This window comes from Rhincodon typus, chromosome 4 (assembly GCF_021869965.1).
Source record: "Rhincodon typus isolate 14 chromosome 4, sRhiTyp1.1, whole genome shotgun sequence".
NCBI classification, from domain to species: domain Eukaryota; kingdom Metazoa; phylum Chordata; class Chondrichthyes; order Orectolobiformes; family Rhincodontidae; genus Rhincodon; species Rhincodon typus.
Window position 1 is genome coordinate 28,469,097 of NC_063335.1, and position 19,783 is coordinate 28,488,879.

Consider the following 19,783-nt stretch of genomic DNA (forward strand, 5'->3'; position numbering starts at 1 on the left):
ATGACAAACAAAAGTGGACCCAGTACTGATCCCGGTGGAACACTGCTAGTCACAGGCCTCCAGTCCAAAAAACAACCATCCATTACCACACTGTGACTCTTACCATCAAGCCAATTTTATATCTGAAATAACTCCAGAGCGGCCAGTATTCTGTCACCAAGTCACCCTTTAGATACACATGGAAAGTCCTTGGTACTGATCCAGCTCCCTCAGAGCCAGCTCTCAAAGTGAACAGGATATCTGATGCTCCTGTTTAGATCTGTCAGCCAGGGCTCCCTGATTGGACCAAGTTAATAGCCCTAATCAGGGAACTCATATTTTATGAGATCCACCCGGCTGACCTTGTTACAATCACTACAGTATCCAATTGGCAAGCTCACCATGAATCCCATGTGATCAAACTTTACTAATTAGACTACCATGTGGAATCTTGTCAAAGGCTTTACTAAAATCCATATAGATGACAATGTTTCAATGATGCAATATAATGCATGTCGCCGATACATATTCTAAGACAAATTCTGGCAATAATTGTCACATGTTGTAAGTACATTTTGAAATAGGTTACAAATAAAATGCATGTTTACACTAACAGAAATCCCAATTTTCTTATTTATATTCAAATGTTAGCCCTTCATTTAAAGTACACTCATATTTAATTTTTATAGTTATTTAATGATGCAAGTTTCTATTCAGTACAATCATTTTTTAAAACCGCATGACCCCATATATTTTCCAATGAAATGGAAAGGATCTGTCACCAGCAGGGAACTGAGAGTTGGCAGGAATATCAAAGTCCTGGCTAATCTGATAGCAGAAATTAATTATAGTTTGTTCATTTCTCTTCCTTCTCTACAGCCAATAAGCTGCGAGACTGGTAGTGAGGTGCCCAATGCTGTGAAACGTGGAACTGAGAAGACTGGGAAGTGATTTGGGTGGGAAAATGAGGTTCAGAGCATGGCAGCAATAAAGGACAACAGGTCACAGAGTCACAGAAGTAATCAGCAGATGCTATGTGTTGTCAGGAAGATGTAGGCCTAGGAGGTTCTCAAAGTGGGGAGACATCATCTCGAGGGAGGGGTGGTGAGCCAATAGCAGTAGGGTAGCAGTTAGCTGTGGGTTGGGAAAGGTGGAGTGAGATAATGGGAAGTGGGGGGATTATAAGGTGTGGTGAGTCATCTAGATATTCCATCACAGGGAGAAAGAAAAATCACAGCACACACTTGCCTTAAATGACATGGAGGAGTATTCCTTAACTTTCTAGTTCCCTAACTGGTGGGAAAACAAATTTGATTTATTATTATTGTCATATATACCCAAGTACAGTGAAAAGTTTTGCTTTGCATGGTATGGGCAGATTCTAACATACAAAGACACAAAGATCGCAGGGTGACTGAACAGAGTGACGAATACAAAGTTACAACTGCAAAGAAAGTGCACCAAAAGCACGATCAATATTTTGAAATTTGAGAGGTCTAATAACAGCAGAGAAGAATGTGTTCTTGAACCTTTTGGTACATGTATTTAAACTTTTGTATCTTCTGCCTGATGGAAGAGGTTGGAAGAGATTATAACCAGGCTGGGAGGGGTCTTTGGTGATGTTGGCTGCCTTTCTGCAGCAATAAGAGGTGTAGATGAAGTCAATGGATGGAAGGTTGGCTTGCGTGATGGACTGGGCTGTGTTCACAACTCTCTGTAGTTCCTTACAGTCCTGGGCAGAGCAGTTGGCGTACCAAACCGTGATGCATCTAGATAGAATGCTTGACATGCTCCTCTTTAGCAGCTACACCTTAAAGCTGATGCACAGTCATTAAATTACCACTAAAATTTGAGGCAAAGAATCTGTTTATTACCAGGCAATTATTGCAGATTATTCATCTGTCTTGGCTGAGCCTGAAGCAGGCATACTAGTTCCAAGGGGAAGTCACTCATGTGAAATGTTATTTTCTTTTCTATCTATAGATGCTATCTCATCTGCTGAGTATTTCCAGCATTTCTGAGTCTTATTTCAGATTTCCATTAGCCACAGTGCTTTGCCTTTGTGAGGAGATTAGGGTTGGGTTACCCATTCTTAACAATTTTACCCCCAACCTCTGTTGGCAGGGATTGGGCACTGTTTAAATTGCCTTCAGTGCCACTATATTTGAAAATTAACTACTATTGCTCAGTTCTGCTTTTCACTCAGAGTTTTGAAATGAGAAACATATACCGGTTTTACCTAAAATATTATTTTCCTTCTTTTAATCTGGGACATATTGAAATAAAAATAAAATGATGATCTGTTTAATTCTGTAACTCTAATTGTGTTGGTACATTTTGATAGTTGTTGGATACTCAGAAAGATATGATAACCTGACATCATGTACAGTGAAACAATCAGTTCAGCAAAGTCACGGCAAAGGTCACTGAGGATATGGCGTCAGGCAGAACAATGCAGATATTCAACTGAATTCAAATACATAAATTCAATGTGTTTGTCCTTCCTTGTACATGAAATCTAAACAGAAGGTACAACATTCAAGAAAAAAGAATTATCTTTTCCTACTGATGACAGATCTAAACAAATAGCAAAATGGTGCAAACTTCACAAAATAGCGTATTTTACTTAACTGTTCACTCAATCTTAGTATCTATTAATTTAGGCTACAGTTTGAACAGGGGAAGTGAGGACAATTGCAGATTTATGAATCAAAATGGTATGTTTGTGTTATGGCTCAGGGTCAATATTCCTTAAGAGGAATGCTTATGATATCAATAATCATCACAACATGTGACGCGAGGCTTTAAAATCCTCCTACTCCATCTTACCACGGATCACTTGAAGTATGACACTCTAATAAAAGCTGCCTTCCATTGCAAACTCATAGCTTGATATTAGACCAGACACTGTATACCAGAGGAATGTAATCTTTGTACATAATAGTTTTAATAAACGTCTTTTGGATTCTTCAATACCATAATAACCAAACCCAAATATCTTATGTTTTGGGAGATAACATAAGAATTGCTCATCATAGGAACATAACACTGCGTCTGCACAATAACTTTTTTTAAGAATCTCTACAGCGTGGAAGCAGGCCATTCAGCCCACTGAGTCCACACTGACCTTCCAAACATAAATCACACTCCCTCGCTGTATAACGTTGCATTTCCCATGACTAATCCACATCCCTGGACACTATGGTCAATTTAGCATGGCCAATCCACCTAACCCACACATCTTTGGACTGAGGGAGGAAATCAGAACACCTGTAGATACGAGGAGAACGTACAAATTCTACCTGAGGGTAAAACTGAACCTAGGTTCCTGGTGATGTGAGGTAGCAATGCTAATCACTGAGCTACCATGTCACCCAGACTCAAACCTGCAGGAGCTTAAGTGACAGTATGAAGTAGATTCTGAACCATGCTGTCTGGGACATCAAACTAATGATAATACCAAAAGCAAACATTCTCTATCCGAAAAGTTATAGCAGTAGTTAAACTATTAGAAGATGGTCACTATTAAGATAATGCTGTTCATCAACTGCCATACTATATAAAGATAGCAATAAACTCAAACTGCTGACACACATACTCGTAAATCTGTATTCAGTGAAACAGCAAGACACTTTGAGACCTATAACTATGAGGCTGAATTCCTTTCAGTGTTGCTCAATCATTGGCAGGGTTATCTGAGGAATGGCAATTTCATGTCAATTGCCACTTGGCCCTTCCTTTTCTTTAACCATAGAAGTGAGCACTGCATTTTTGTGAGAGGAGGGCCAATTGGGTCTCCCTAAATGCAGAGAGGTACACCGAATCTGAGAGCTCTCTCGAAGAGGAAGGCACGCTCCTTTTTAGATATTAGTCAGATCGGGAACCAGGAGGGGTAGGAGGGCCAGATGAATAGAATGCCAGCTGGGGAGGGGACAAGGGCCAGAGATGGATGCTGGAAGTGGGAGGTGGGGTATCGCTCAGGGCAGACTCAGTAGCAGTGGTGGGAGCACTCTGGTTCTGGAAGGGTGTTCAGCATATTTGAGATCAGAGGTTTTGGGCCCGGTGAGTGTGGGATTGGGGAACCAGGGATGGGGACAGAGGTCAAAAGCAAGGGAGGGAGGCCTTCACCTCCGGGATGGTGTCAGTGGTACACTGGAGATGTACTTAGGTGTATGTGAGAGGTAAGTATGTGGTCACTTTAATAGTTACTCGGGAATTAGACCACATATTGAATAATCTAAAATTTCCCGAGTACCTATTTCACTTAATTTCGGCAGAACCCTCTGATGTCTCCGGTTTTGAAGGACACTTTAGTGGGTTCCCAGTCTGGACGAAATGCCCAGTGGAAAATTCATTTTCCCCACAATTCCTTCCAAGAGTGTTACAACGGGAATTCCATAGGGTTCCCATGCATAACTCCCAGCCACACTGAAATAATGATTGTCTGGCCATCAGAAATTCTGGGACCATACCTCAGAAAGGAATAAGTACAGAAAGACTGCAGATTGGCAAATTGGCTCAGTGGTTAGCACTGCTGCCCCATAGTCCAAGGGACCTGCGTTCAATTCCAGCTTTGGCCAACTGTCTGTGTGGAGTTTGCATGTTCTCTCTGCATCTGCATGGGTTTCCTCTGGGTGCTCTGGTTTCCTCTCACAGTCCAAAGATGTGCAGGTTGGGTGGATTGGCTGTGGGAATGCAGGGATAGGGGTCAGTCTGGGTGGGACGCCTTTTGGAGGATTGATGCAGATTGAATAGCCTGCTTCCACTCTGTAGGGATTCAATGAACACTGTATCTGTGAAGAATGTCATTTATTTGCACTCACAGATCATTTTATTTAAAACAGAGATGAAGGATTACTTCCACTAGAAAAACTGTGAAGTTGTTTGAGTTAGTTTTGAAATATAACGAAAAAATTCACATTGTGCAAACTGGAAGCAAGAGTGCCTTTAAAGCGTCACCCACAAATAATATCTAACTCAGACATACCTTCATTAAATCCATCTTGTTCCTCGCTTTCCCCAGAGGGTGGGGTCTTTAAAATGGTTTTCTGCAGCTCCTCCTGGGCACTTTCTGTGTTGTTGTAAACCCATTGAACAGAGTCTTGCTAATATAACCAGAAGAGAAATAGAACATGATTGCAATTCCTTTTATCACTTTTATTCCACACTTCACGATTGATTGTTGTTGCAAGATAACACCTTTAAAAGCAGAGACGCTGAGTCAAAGTGAAAAAGAGGAAATCTGCATATTTCGTTTTTCTTAACTTGTGGCAATGTGGAAAATGTTCAGGACAAAGACATTCACTTTCCATTCACTTTGTTTTTCATGTAAGAGGAAAGCCTATGTTATCATGAATTATTTTCCAGTTGGTAACTCATAGAGCCATAGAGTTGTATAGCATGGAAAAAGATCCTCTGATCCAACTCGGCCATGCCAACCAAATATCCTAAATTAATCTAGTCCCATTTGCCAGCATTTTATCTATAAACCTCTAAACCCTTCTATTCATGTACCCACCCAGATTCAGTCCATCCTAACTCAGCTCAAGTAAAAGCACATCTCAAGAACATTGGCACGCATTCATCTAAGTATGCAACCTGTTGAAAGGAAAGGAATATTAACCAAGGTTTCTGCATTTAAGAGCCAATGGTCTTCATCAGGCTTCCAGTTGACCAAGGTGCACTGTGAAGATTTTCTGATGGGTTCTATGTAAATAGCCTTATATGAATAAAAATTGTATTTAGTATTTTGGACCGACTGAGCAAGGGGCTTCAGATCCATTTTTCTGAAGAAGGGTCTAGGCCCGAAAGGTCAGCCTTCCTGCCCCTCTGATGCTGCTTGGCCTGCTGTGTTCATCCAGCTCTACACCTTGTTACCTCTTTGCTTCAGATCCATTCCCTATTAAGCATGTAGATAAAATGTTCCTTGCATTCTTTACCTGTTCCGCTAAATACAACTTGTACATGATATTGCATATTGCAATAAAAATACTTAACATGCCCAGAAGGAAAATAAAGCACAATGCTTAAACACCATCATGTTTTGTGCCTGATGCTGTTTTTTTAACCTCTTTACAGTTGTAACAGTATTATGCAAAAACCTCAAATTAATAGTTGCACATTTGAGATAGTTCCTTTCCAGTTCTATTTCCTGCAACAAAATAATAAGGTATCTTTCATGCAACCAGTCTCCAGATAAATTTTCCATCATTTTTATCTGTAATTTATTACCATTCCCCAGACAGGATATCCCAAATTGTCAAACTCCCAGGTGATGAGGGGCTGAACTGGCTCCCTTTATTTGTCCACCCACCTTCTTGGTTGGTCACAACAAGGTTAATTTACAAAAGGGCACTACCCTTGTGTTGCTTTTCTCCCAGACCACGTGCATTTGTGCTTTAAAAGAAGGCAATTAAACCATGGCTGTCTTCAGTTAATGAAAGAGAGAGTTCATTAGTTACTAAATACAATAAGGAGTAATTACACAACACAGATTAGAAATGAGAAATGAGTCCAAAAGAAAGATAAATGTGAAAATTACACGGATCAGTCAACAGGTTGTTAATCAAGACAATTTTACGTCTTTGTGGGCAAGAATATTGGGTAATACGCATAGCATCAGTAGCTGAGCAGCTTTTCAGGTTAGATGAAGTTCTTTTATCTATGACCTTCATAGCATAGAGGAGTCCACTAACACAGATAAACACAACAGGATTGTAATAAGTTTTCAACGCCTATTCTTGTGTATTTCTAAGAGGGGAAAACATAATATGTCCACAATTTAAGATATAGTCCACAGGAGATGGCTCTCTGCACAAGTCAGGGCAGGGGTGGAAGGAGGCAAGTGTGGGGACAGTGACAATAGTCTGTAATCACAGGAGATCCAGGTGGTTTTGATTTGTCACTCTATCTTTAAAATGGTGCAGTTTAATGTTCTCTTGACACCATCAGGTGTGACAGTCCAGGGTTCTTCTCAAAACACAGCTACTGAATTTACACCCAGTCATTTTTGGCTGTACATTGTCCTTCATAAACCACATTTTGTAATTCAAAGTTTAATATGTCTGCAATACCTCAAAGTTCTGATCCACCACCATGACATTTCTAAGTTATAATTTCATTCAATCCTTGTGATTGTATTAAGTTTTCGGTGCACTTAATTTGCTAAATTCTGATTAGAAGACCAAAGTCTATTAGGAATAGCTAAATATTTACTAATTAACACACATACAGATTTATATGTGATCCCAGACCTCTACCATACAATGCCTATGTTGCCCACAAAGACATAAAATCTTTCTTCCCAAAATGTAAAGAGAACCCTAATATCCTTAGTAGACTTTTTTTAATTAGTTTGCTAAAGATGTTAAGATGATGAAGTGACTTACTTGAGACGGGCGCTTGTATTTGCGACAGGCTATCACATGTGCAATAACACTTGCATGACTCTCTTTGCTGACGTTAATCCCATTTACCTTGATGATGCATTGTCCAGGATGCAGGCCAGCAACAGCTGCCACGGTTCCTGTACATTAGCAAATAAACGCCATTTGAACAAATGCTGCTCACAGCTGATCTTGGTGCCTTTTTTCTCAGACAAATGAAATGGATATTATTAGCCATCATTTCTAGTTGCCAAAACAGGAAACTGTCGGCGTTTGTCTTCTAACTGATAGCAAATTCTGATATTCGCACATGCAATGGCTAAAATCTAGAAGGTGTCTCTTTCTCCACATGGTACGCTGTTGCAGCCTTTGAAAATGCAGTCAATACAATCTCCAATTCACTGAATAGCCCTATTGAATAAGGTGTAATTGGGTTTTTAGACGTATACTCTGTCACAACTATTACTGAACAATCTGTCCCTGACACACTCATTTTAAAAGTCTAGAATTCACTCTATTCCATGAGTAGATTCCATAGATAGTTAAAAAAATTAATTTTTCTTTTAACGTATTTTCTTAAAGGTTTTTAGTATTTCAGTTGCTGCCTTAGTCTGATAAGTATTTGACAATCTTTTATTTTCCTCTCTGAAAAATGACTTAAAAGCGAAAGATTATTACATTCTGGTTTGCTGCCCAGTAGAATTATTCAATCTCTGTGGCTGATCAGTACATGTTTGTCATCAACCTGTTTGAATATCTTATAACACATCTCTGGGACAGTGCAACTAGAACTTTTTGCCCAGGAGTAGGGACACCAACATTGTGCTACCAATCCCTCTGAACACCCTCTTTGATGACTCCAGTGTTCCTGGATAACAAAGATCCCCAATAGATTGATCCAGAACAAAAGTGACATCATAATATTGGGAAATCAATGCCAGAGAGCCAACTATATTTGTGAAAAACGTTTTTCAAGCCAACAGTAAGCACCATCTTTTCATACTTGACTGAAAAATTCAAGGCAATATATATTTTTTCTCTATCTGGAGAGAATACTAACTGTTAATGCAATATTACACAATGATTTAATGAATATTATTCCTTTCATCTTATCAACAATAAAATGCCAGTGAGTGCTAGAAAGTTACAGCAGGCAATTCACTAAGAGTGATCATTTAGAAAACTTATGCAGGATTTATATTAATACCAACATAATTCTCTTTCTATCATTGTTGTTTTCACAACTATTACAATACCCTACATTCCTAAAAAAAACTCAATTATAAATATAGAGGATGTAAAGAAGGTAACAAGTATAAAATTTCAACTTATATCCTAACCACAAGGCTTGATAAAGCAGAGAGAGTCAGTCATTCTGGTCAAATGTAAGCAATGAAAATGAACTTGTTAATATTATTTTAAAAATCTGGTATAGCTTCATATAAAATACCCACGGTAGAATTTGATAGTGGAACTAGTGGGTGAGACAACACAATATAGAGACTGACAGTTACCTAAAAGGCAGGAACATAAGGAATATAAATAATCAGAAGCTGATTAAAAAGTCACTTCATCCATCAAATGTGTAATTATGCAAAGCCTAATCAGAGATGGAAAAGGAAAGAAAGCACAATGTTTGAAAAATAGATAATAGAAAACATGCTTTTCATCTCAAAATACATTTAGTGTCAAATTTTGTCTGATTAGACTTTTCTGTGAAGCATCGAAGGACATATTGTACAATAAGAAAGTAGTATAAATGCAAATTGTTGTTACTGTTTTGAACAGACTGAGAGGAGCTCTCGGAGCTGTTCGTGTTGATCGAAGTGACCATTTGTACTTCAATCTAATGCAGGATTAGAAAAATGATGTTTTCTAATCAACCTGCTCAGAGATGTTATTACACACCTCTGGAACATATGGGACTTGAATCCAGGCCTCCTAGCTCAATATTACCACTTCATCACTGAATGCAGATTTACGAATATGTGCATCAGATCTGATGCAATCAGACTCTGATGTAATCTGCCAAATTAATACTTGACTCTTGGCCCTATGCACCTTTTGCTGCCTGTTCCAGCAGGATACATCACTGAAGACAGGCAGGCAGACAGGGAGTGAGTGAGATTCCAGTGCTTTGTTACATCGTGGACTGAAGTCTTATCCCTGAAGGTATGCCTTCAGTCCATTAGCTGATGATGTTTTAACTGGAGCTGACAGTCTTTGAGACTGCACAGCCTCACACTAATATCAGTGTTAACCAACCAAAACCCCACCACCACCATCACCACCCCAGCCCCCCAGATCTCCTCTGCGCTATATTCATCCGCCTCCTTCACACCACACCAACACTTAGATCCAACTCCACAACCTGACACCACCTCCCTCTCCAGCCAGCATTATTTATACCCTGGCTCATCCCACAAAAATGCTCGGCACCCCCTACTCCCACCAGCCCCCACTCCCACTTCCCCCATTTCGCACACCCCTTGGAAACACTGACTTTCCAACATCAGCAGGCAAATAGAACTAGTTTAGCTTGGGAAACCCGGTCGGCATGGATGAGTTAATGAAAGGGTCTGTTCCCCTGCTGTATGACTCTAGGACTCTATCAGGCAGACAGCGGGGATTCTGGAAGATTGTAGCGTGATGCCATCCAAGGTGTTGAAGAATTGCACACTTCAAAGAGGAATCCAAACACACAAGGAGCTAACCCCTATCCTGCATGACCTAAAATCATCCAACACCTTCCAAAAGAACAGACACTGAAATAATACCGACCAGGGAAAGATAGGGCAATGGCGCAACAAGGTGTTCACACATTACTCTGGGGGCCTTGGTCAAGGAGATGTAGACAGACAGATACCATCTATTCACAAGGCACCAGGGTATTCCAGAGTAACTCTAAGGTTGGAGAAGCTGAGAATTTGTTAAAGTCACTTCAAGAATTATGCATTTTCACATGCTGCCATTTACTAAGTACTAACCACGTACACTCCTCAGTCAACTACAAGGCAATCATTCATTAATCAACAACTGGGACTTAGCTTTGATTTATCCTCACACAAGTAACATTGCTAACACATATGTACCCGAACAGATCCAAGTTTGGGTTCTGCCAGCGCCGCTCAGCTCCTGACCTCTTTACAACCTTAGTGCAAACATGGACAAAAGACCTGAATTCCAGAGATGAGGTGAGAGTGACAGCCCTTTACATCAAGGCTGCATTCAACCAAGTGCTGTCAAGGACCCCTAGCAAAACTGGAATCAGCAGGTATCAGGGGACAAACTCCCCACTGGGTGGAGTCATACCTAGCACATAGGAAGATGGTTGTGGTTGTTGCAGGTCAGGTATTTCAGCTCCAGGACATCTCTGCAAGAGTTCCTTGGGGCTGTGTCCTAGGCCTAACTATCTTCAGCTGTTTTATGAATGATCTTTGCTCCATCATAAGATCAGAAGTGGATACACATCAGTGATTGCACAATGTTCAACACCATTTGCAACTCCTCAGATACTGAATCAGTCCATGTTCAAATGCAACAAGATCTGGACAATATGCAGGCTTGGGCTGACAAGTGGCAAGTAATATTTCTGCCACATAAATCCAGGCAATGACATCTCAAATGACAAGAACCTAAACACTGCTCCTTGACATTCAACGGCATAACCATCATTGAATCCCTTAATATAAACATCCTCAGAGTTACCACTGACCAGAAGCTCAATTGGACTTGCTATATAAACACTGTGGCTACAAAACAAGTCAGAAGCCAGGAATACTGTGGCGAGTAACTCACCTCCTCACTCTCCAAAGCCTGTTCACCGGCTATAAGGCACAAGACAGAAATGCTATAGAATACACCCCACGTACCTCGATGGCTGCAGCTCCAGCAACACTCAAGAAGCTTGACACCATCCAGGTCAAAGCAGTCTGCTTGATTGGCACTACATCCACAAGCATCCACTCCCTCCACCACTGACACTCAGTAGCAGCAGTGTGTACTATTTACAGAAATTCACCAAAGATCCTTAGGCAGCACCTTCCAAACCCCCGACCACTTCCATCTAGAAGGTCAATGGCAGCAGATACATGGGAACACCACAACCTGCAAGTTCCCCTCCAAGCCACTCACCATCCTGACTTGGAGATATATCACGTTCCTTCACTGTCACTGGGTCAAAATCCTGGAATTCCCTCCCTAATGCATGTGGATTGCAGCAGTTCAAGAAGCTGGTTAACCACCACCTTCTCAAGAGCAAACTAGGAACGGGCTATAAAAATGCTGGCCCTTTCAGCAATGCTCACAACCCACAAGTGAATACAAGAAATGGCACAGGAGGTCTTTTAGCCATTGAGTCTACGCCTGCAATAAAGAATGAAGGTGGTGTTTCTTTACCAGACCTCACCTAGTAAACTTGTTGCTAGATAACTTCACCAGATCCAAGTCACGTACCTAAGAGGATGGAAGGGTGTGGTATGGCTAACAAGTGATAACTGAAGTGGGGCAAGATCTGTGTACAGCAGTATTGTACAGCACTTGAACCAAATAGCCTGTTTCTGTGTTTTAGATTCAAGATATTAATTCTCATAAACAAATAATTATTCAAAGACATTTCTTTGTGCAAAGCCAAAAATCCTTTAGATAGCTACAACTAAGTATTTGCCATTACGCACACAACACTATTAGGATACCAGTATTGTGCCAGGGAATCATAAAATAAATGAATGATTCATCTCTCTTGATTGTGATTAATTCTTGTATGTATTTTGCACTGCAGGAGCCAGCTCTTAATAAAAATATTCTCTTCCAGGGAACAGACAGTTCCAGGGGTTGCATTATTTTAAATCCAACCATTGGATGCAACGTTTTGTTTTCCCGGGGATCAGAGTGTTGCTTTTGTTGTTGCAAGGTTTATGACAGTCCCTAGCAGCTGGGGGCAAGTGAGTACGATTAGAACTCAGGAAACAAACCCAGTGGCAGTACTGGCTTGGTGAAGCCCACTATTTGTGATGAAAGCTTTAGTTTGTGAGGGAGTGCGTGTAGTGCTCTCGCATATATTGAGTTGAATCCAGGAGTGCATAGACCAAGCCAAGGAAGGTGAACCACCAAAGCATGAGTAGTCTTTGAGGCAGTCCATGACAGAGCAGCTCTCAATGAAGTTCGAAAGCCAGGATGTCAAAAGTCAAGAATATAATCTCTTGTGACATTTCAATGAGATTTGGTCACCCACAGTGTGGGGGACATTGCTGAGAAATCCACACATCTGATTTGGCCATGTGTCATGTGTGCTATTGGGTGTTACCTATATTTGCCTCATGTTAAGTTTGGAATGTTAGAATATAAGTTATACCCATCTTGTCAATAATAATTGCATACTTGCTTGAGTACGTTTTATTGCATTGAACTAATTATTTTTGTTGACTAAATAAATCTGGTGGAATTGTTTCTGAACTAGATGCAGCCTAAAACCAATATAACTGACCAACTCATCAAGCTGATTACATTTAAAATGTGTTACAAAAAATGGCGGAGTGGGGCAAGAAAGAAATTGATGCAGCCCTCCAAATTCGGTCATAAAATGATGAAATGTCACTAACTTGAAATATTAACTCTGTTTGTCTCTCCACAGATGCTGCCAGAACTAAGTTCTTCCAGTTTACATTTCAGAATTCCAGCTTCTGCAATTTTTTACTTCTCTAGTCATCAACCAAATATAGAATTATAATAAAAACATCCTTTGGACAATGTGCTGTTCACAATTTAATTCACACTCATCAATTCCCTATTTATTTTATTAGATTTTTTTTTGCTGTCTTAGTAGTATCATTTATTACCAATTTCCACCATGCATTTCTATCCAAAACCTTCCAATCAATTGTCTGACGAAAGTAAATTGTATGATGGTTTCCTGGTTATTCTGATCAGCTGAAATCATTTTTGCATTGCAAATCAAGTATCTAAAACTTTGGGAATTAAATTAGTTTTTAATAATTTATTCCAAATGGGTTTGACTAAATTGGTTTTTAAAGGAAAAATGCAATTCAGTGTTTGTGTATTCATATTTCATCAATTTATAAACCAACTTCCTTCATCTGAAGATTGGACAGCTTTCAGCCATCATATTTAGCACCCAGCACCAATTCTCAAAGTTTATTACACCACTGTATCAGGCTGAACCCAACAGCCACTCTCTGTTTCTGATTTTGTTGTGCTGTGGAATTAGCAAAGATGTATGTGTTACCTATTCTTAACTTTTCAGAAGAAGGCAGTGAAGAGCTACCTCCATGCAGTGCAGGAACACCCATGGTGCTACTAGGAATGGAATTCGAGAACATTGACCCAGCGACAGTCAGACAACAGCAATATTTCTCCAAGTCAATGGTGTCTGGCTTGGAAGGAAACCTTCCAGTGTTGGTGTTCACTTGTGTCTGTTCCCTGGTGCTTCAAAGTTGTAGAGGTGTGCAAGAGACAAGGAAACTTAGTAAGTTGGTGCAGTACATCCTACACATAAAATGCACTGTTACACTGTGCACCAGTGCAGGAGAGAGATGCACTCACACAAGCAGTGGTGGGCAATCCATCACACCCTTGACTTGTTGTATATTGATGCTGGGGAGTCAGAAGGTGAGTTCCTCAATGTTGAATTCATAGCCCCTGACCAGTTGTGATAGCCACATTCTTTATATGGCTCATCCAAATAGGCTTCTGGCTTATGCAATCCCAAAATGTTGGCAGTGAAGGATTCAGCCTGGTCATCCTATTGAATATCAAAAGAATATGGTTAAGATGCCCTGTTAATGGAGATAGTTGTTGCTGGGCACTTGAGTACCATGAGTGCTACTTGACATTTATCATTTTGGATAACTAAATTTATTATGCGGCTTCCTCCCTTTGGTTAGTTGCTAACTTTCTATCACAGTTCCCAGCTGGTGTGACAGGCCTTTCGAGTTTTGATCTGATACTTAACTATGGGATTGCTTGTCCCTGTCTATTGCATGCCAGCTGCACTGTTTAGCATGCATTAGGTTGGCACCTCAGCTTTAGATATGCCTGATGTTGACCCTGGCATAATCTCCTGCACACCTCGTTGAACTAAAGTTGAATCCCTGCTCGCTAGGAATGATAGAGTCATAGAGTAATACAGCATGGAAACAGGCCCTTCGGCCTAAACTGACCACGGTGCCCACTCAGCTAGTTCCAATTGCCCGCATTTGGTCCATATCCCTCTAAACCCTTCCCATCCACATACCTATCCAAATGTTTTTTAAATGTTACTATTGTACCTGCCTCAACCACTTTCTCTGGCAGCCCATTCCATATACACACCACTCTCTGTGTGAAGAAGTTGACCCTCTGGTCCTTCTTAAATCTGCCCCCTCTCGCCTTTAAACCTATGCCCTCTAGTTTTCAATTCCCTAATATGCATTCTATATTGCTAGAATATTCTATTCTATATGCATTCACGTTGAGGTGCCAGTATTTGATGTACTGGGCCATGAATTGTGCTGCTGTTGCCGATGGCCTACACCACTTCATGGGTTTACAGCTGTTCGGCTTATTCTGAGTCTATTTCATTTAGCACAGTGGCTGCCCCACACAACACAATGGGCAGAAATCATGTCTGAGGATAATCAATATTACCCATAGTTCAAAAATCAGATTTCTTAGCCATCCAATGTTTCTAGCTGCTTATACAGAATATATATTAAAAAATCAAGTGCTTGTTTCAAGAAAGTAGATCGATGAAGTCAATTTTTTGTAGAAAGGGCCTGGAGGATATCTGTCTGCAGTCTTCTGTTGTTTACAAATTATACTTTATAATTGACAACAACGCTTTAAAATGATTGTTGTGTTTGTGGCTAATGCCACAGCAAGGTGGGCAGCATGTGCATGTGAGGAAAATCAAAACATCATCACATCCTCTGAATTTCTGTAGCCAGAATAAGATTTCTGCAGGAGGGATTCTTTGACAATATTCCAGAGATCTCACTTGGATTAATGGTATACTTAGAGAATACTGCATTGAAATTTTGATTTGTATCATTAAACAGTTCAAGTAAGACTAGTAAATGTCAAACCTTGCCAAAACCTATAGCACCAGTATGTTACTGTAATGCTCTCAGAACCCTCTCTCTGGCACATTTATTTACATTTTACAAAAGGAAACAAATAGAGTATTTCCTTGTTTGTGCTATAAAACAAAACAACCTTTTAATCATTGATTTGAGGTTCCGCAATCAATGGCAATCAAACAGATGTCTATAGCCACCTTGTAATTGGCAAGGCAGTGATTAACCTGTGTCAATTTTCTTTTCTTTGGATAGCATGGGATAATATGGGACAGGTGGATATTTCAAGCCCTGTTAACCGTTGTAAATTTGTAAACTCTCAATGAATGAATATAGACAGATGAGTATACATGAAGATCTATTGCCTGCTACATTACAATTCCTAACATGATCAAGATACAATCAATGTCACAGAAATCAATTGCATACGCATGAAGAACTGCTCAAGTACAGATGGCTCTGGGCCACCATTCCAGAGTTGTAACACACTTTTCACCATATTCATTAATGGTTAATTGCATGCTCCACATTCACAGAACATAAATTGCAAGTTTAAAAGCACAGCATGTGAAAGAAAACAAATTGACTATCGAGAATATGTGCCAGGCTAACAGTAGCTAAAAATGATTAACCTTTAACTGAAACCAGGGCACAACTATTTGAAGGTGTTTGCAAGTAACTAGCTTTAAACCTTTCTCGATTTACCTCGGCCAACTGCATGAACAACTGATGGACCATATCCTCGGATCTGGAATCCAAGACCATCTGCAGAGTCTGGAATCTTTATTGTCCTGTTAAATAAAATCCATTTGCTCTTTATTACAGTTTTCTCACAAACACTACAAGATTGAAACTTTTCAAAATAAAGGAATCATTTTAAAAGTGGTTTCTAACAATCTAATTAGGACACAGATTAACATAAAACATTGGTCGAGGCAGCACAAGCTAATTTTGGTCATTTCTGTAAATGGGAGGACACTACAGTGCAACGTACAAATATCTTCCTTCACGTTATGCTGCTTCTTTGTAAGTCCCATGGCACAAGTCAGAATGAAAGTAGCAATTTGTTTGAGGCAAACATAAACATTTGGGAATGAACAGTTCAATCAGCATTTCTGCTGGCCTTTTCACATCTTAGAAGTGACCATTCAGAAGAACAGAAAAATAAAAGGCAAACAAGTTTATTAACACAAAGAGGGGACAAAGAAAGAAAGGAAATCCAAATGTTTTTGTGATATATACATCCTGGAGTTACACTTTCCCTCCAGCAGAGCACTGGGCTGTTTAGACATTTCAAAACTAAAACTGGGGTGACACTTCTGCTCCTAAAGCCAAATGAAAAGAAAAGTGAAGACCACTATGCTGCTATTTCCCAAACTGCAAGTCAAAGATTGTGGGGGGGTGGGGGGGACAAATTATACTGTGGATAGATGTGGGGTTTATTCAAAGTGTAACAGATGTTAAAAAAGATAATTGTTGAAAATGGAGAAAATACTGAAGAATAGAGTGAGTGCAATAAATTGCATGGCACTGTTATCAACGTGATAGATTCTCCCCTCTAATAGCGTTCTCCAGTCTACTTTCCCAATCTCACTCAAATCTTGCATTCTGAACTTGACATTTTTTTGTCGTCAATCCTGTCCTTAATAACCTGAAATCTTCACAATGCTATAATCCAGTTTGCCGTATTCTGATCAGACTCTGACCACCTTCTAATTATTACAAAAGTTCCAATTCAGTGCATCAAAAATGTTTAATTCCCAGGTTGCAAAGACAAAGTGGATCTGCTGAGCTATTGTGTCAAATATTCATTGCCAGATGCTAGTCTGTCAGATGGGGGCTGAGGTCTTCACAGACAAAATGGGAAGCAGTTTATGACTTCAGGAGGCAGAACCTGACAGTTAGCACTTAAACGAATCAGGAGAGGATGATCATCGTCATCCCACTCTCATTTCTCTGAGTATGCTGAGCAGTCATCCAACACAAGATTAATCAAAATAGATGGAATGGAGCTCACACTGTGGGGCGCTTAAGGGACAGCTGCACTGTAGAACCCAATTGTAGGTCTTGCCATGAAACAAAGGCAAATAGCCCAAGTAGGAGGTTTGAGTGGCCGCTTCACTTGTAAGTGCATCTGGAGTGTAGGAGGTTTAGGGGTGATTTTTTGGGGTTTATAAAATCATGAGGGTCATGGATAGGGTGAATAACAGGTGTCTTTTCCTTATGGTGGGGGATGTCATGACTAGGGGGCATATTGCTAAGGTGAGAGGAGAAAGATTTAAAAAGGACAAGGGGAAACTTTTTTACACAGAGAATCGTTCATGGGTGGAATGAACTGCCAGAGGAAGTGGTGGATGCAGGTACAGTGATAACATTTAGAAGACATTTGGATTAGTATATGAATAGGAAAGATTTGGAGAGAAAAGGGCCAAATGCAGGCAGGTAGGATTAGGTTAGTTTTGGACTATGGTCAGTGTGGACTGGTTACACTGAAGGATCTGTTTCAATGCTGTGTGACTCTATGACTCTGTCTAGTGAAGAGCCAAAGAGAAAGAAAGCATAATTCATATATAACAGGTTGTGGCATTCATTTCCCTGACCCATTGAACTAATTGATTCTCCTGTGATCACATTTTGATATTGTGATGTATTTAAAGAATAATTCCAAACTGAAGAAAGTTTTACACTAACAAAACTACACAGAATGTGTTCTTATTATTTGGTTCTACAAAACATGAACAAAAACAAATCAGATTGATAGTCCAGAATAAGATTTAAAGTCATGATGTGGAGATGCCAGCGTTGGACTGGGGTGGATAAGGTCAGAAATCACACGACACCAGGTTATAGTCCAACAGGTTTATTTGAAAACACAAGATTTAAAATGACAAATTGCACAAACATTAATTAGAAAAATATCTCCCTTCTGTTGAATTTCAAGTAGAATTATTGCTAAAGAGCAAAACTGTTCATTTTTGTCAGCAGTAAACTATCAAGTGTTTTCTTGGGGACGTGGTCTTTTCTTATACAAGTGAAAATAACAGTTAGCTGGGTCATAGATTTCAGCCAATGACAGGCTTAATTGACTAGAATTGGTTCTAGTTTGGAGCTCAGGAATCAATCACCTCCATTTATCTTCTCCTGTTGGCATTTTCCCTGGCTACACAGTTCAGAGCACAAACATGATAGGCACAAGCTCACACACCACCAGTTAATGCTGTCACTTGTTGGTGCTCTAAAAAAAAAGCTGCATACATTCCAAAATAATCATACCATGCGTGGCCACCCAGCTAAAGTCAGCACCTCCATTATCCTAAGGTTGGATATCATAACCCTATTCCATTGGGTAAAAGATATAAAAGTGTGAAAACACATACTAACAGATTCAAGAACAGCTTCTTCCCTTCTGTTACCAGGTTTATGAACAACCTCGCATAGATTAATCTTTCTCCACACCTTCTCTGCAGCTGTGACAGTATATTCTGCATCAGTTCTATTACCCTGATATACTTAGATAAGGTATGATTTGTCTGGTTAGCATGCAAAACAATACTTTTCACTATATATCGGTACATGTGACAATAATAAATCAAATCAAATAAGAAAATAAAGACATTGATTTTCCTTTCCTCCCATGACCTCAACAATAATTGGTTTCTGAACTTTTTCACATGGCATGGTTAGTACTGCTGCTTTGCAACTGATTTGGACTCAGTATCAGGCTGGATATTGCTGACAAGCAGTTGGTGTCCAGGCCCATTTCTACCGAAAAGGAGAGAAACAAGCCTGAGACTCTCAGAGGTCACTGGCAGACACCCCAATGCAGCGATCTTCAGTGCGCAGTACGCTTGCACAATACTTGGGACAGACATCATCTCGGGAGGTTGTCAGAGAATGGCAGCAGCATTATCACAGCATCTTTACCCCATTGAAATGAAATGAAATTTGTCTGTCAGCTTCTGACAGAGTTTCCCATGAAATCCCTGTCGCGTAAAAGGAGGCAGATATTCAGGAGTACTTTTTTACTGGTACATTGGTAATTTGTGAAAATTGTGCAAGTTTAGCCTTGTATCTTTACATATTCTCTGCAAGTTCAGCAGTTTTGGAGTTCACAAGAGTAGGATTAGACCTGTTGTATCTTTACAGTTTCTGGAGAGAGTGTAGCAGTGTTGGCATCGTGGGGAACGTGGCAACAGTTGTGGGCTCGGTGCAGTGTCAGATGGAGGTCTGGTGTGGGAAAGGGGCTGTGGGCTCAGTGCAGTGTCAGATGGAGGCCCGGTGTGGGGAAGGGGCTGTGGGTCTGGAGCAGTGTCAGATGGAGGCCCGGTGTGGGGAAGGGGCTGTGGG

General features: G+C 40.2%; 1 protein-coding gene across 3 annotated transcripts in view; it reads right to left on the minus strand.

Moving 5' to 3' along the window:
• prex2 (phosphatidylinositol-3,4,5-trisphosphate-dependent Rac exchange factor 2) overlaps positions 1 to 19,783 on the minus strand; it is a 248,085-nt gene that overhangs the window by 110,142 nt on the left and 118,160 nt on the right. For all 3 annotated transcript variants that reach the window (XM_048596382.1, XM_048596381.1, XM_048596383.1), the window contains 3 exons: positions 16,142 to 16,227; positions 7,368 to 7,504; positions 4,967 to 5,084 (listed from right to left, as the gene is read on the minus strand). In XM_048596382.1, coding sequence (XP_048452339.1) covers positions 4,967 to 5,084; positions 7,368 to 7,504; positions 16,142 to 16,227 — 341 coding nt within the window. The remainder of the gene's footprint in view (positions 1 to 4,966; positions 5,085 to 7,367; positions 7,505 to 16,141; positions 16,228 to 19,783) is intronic.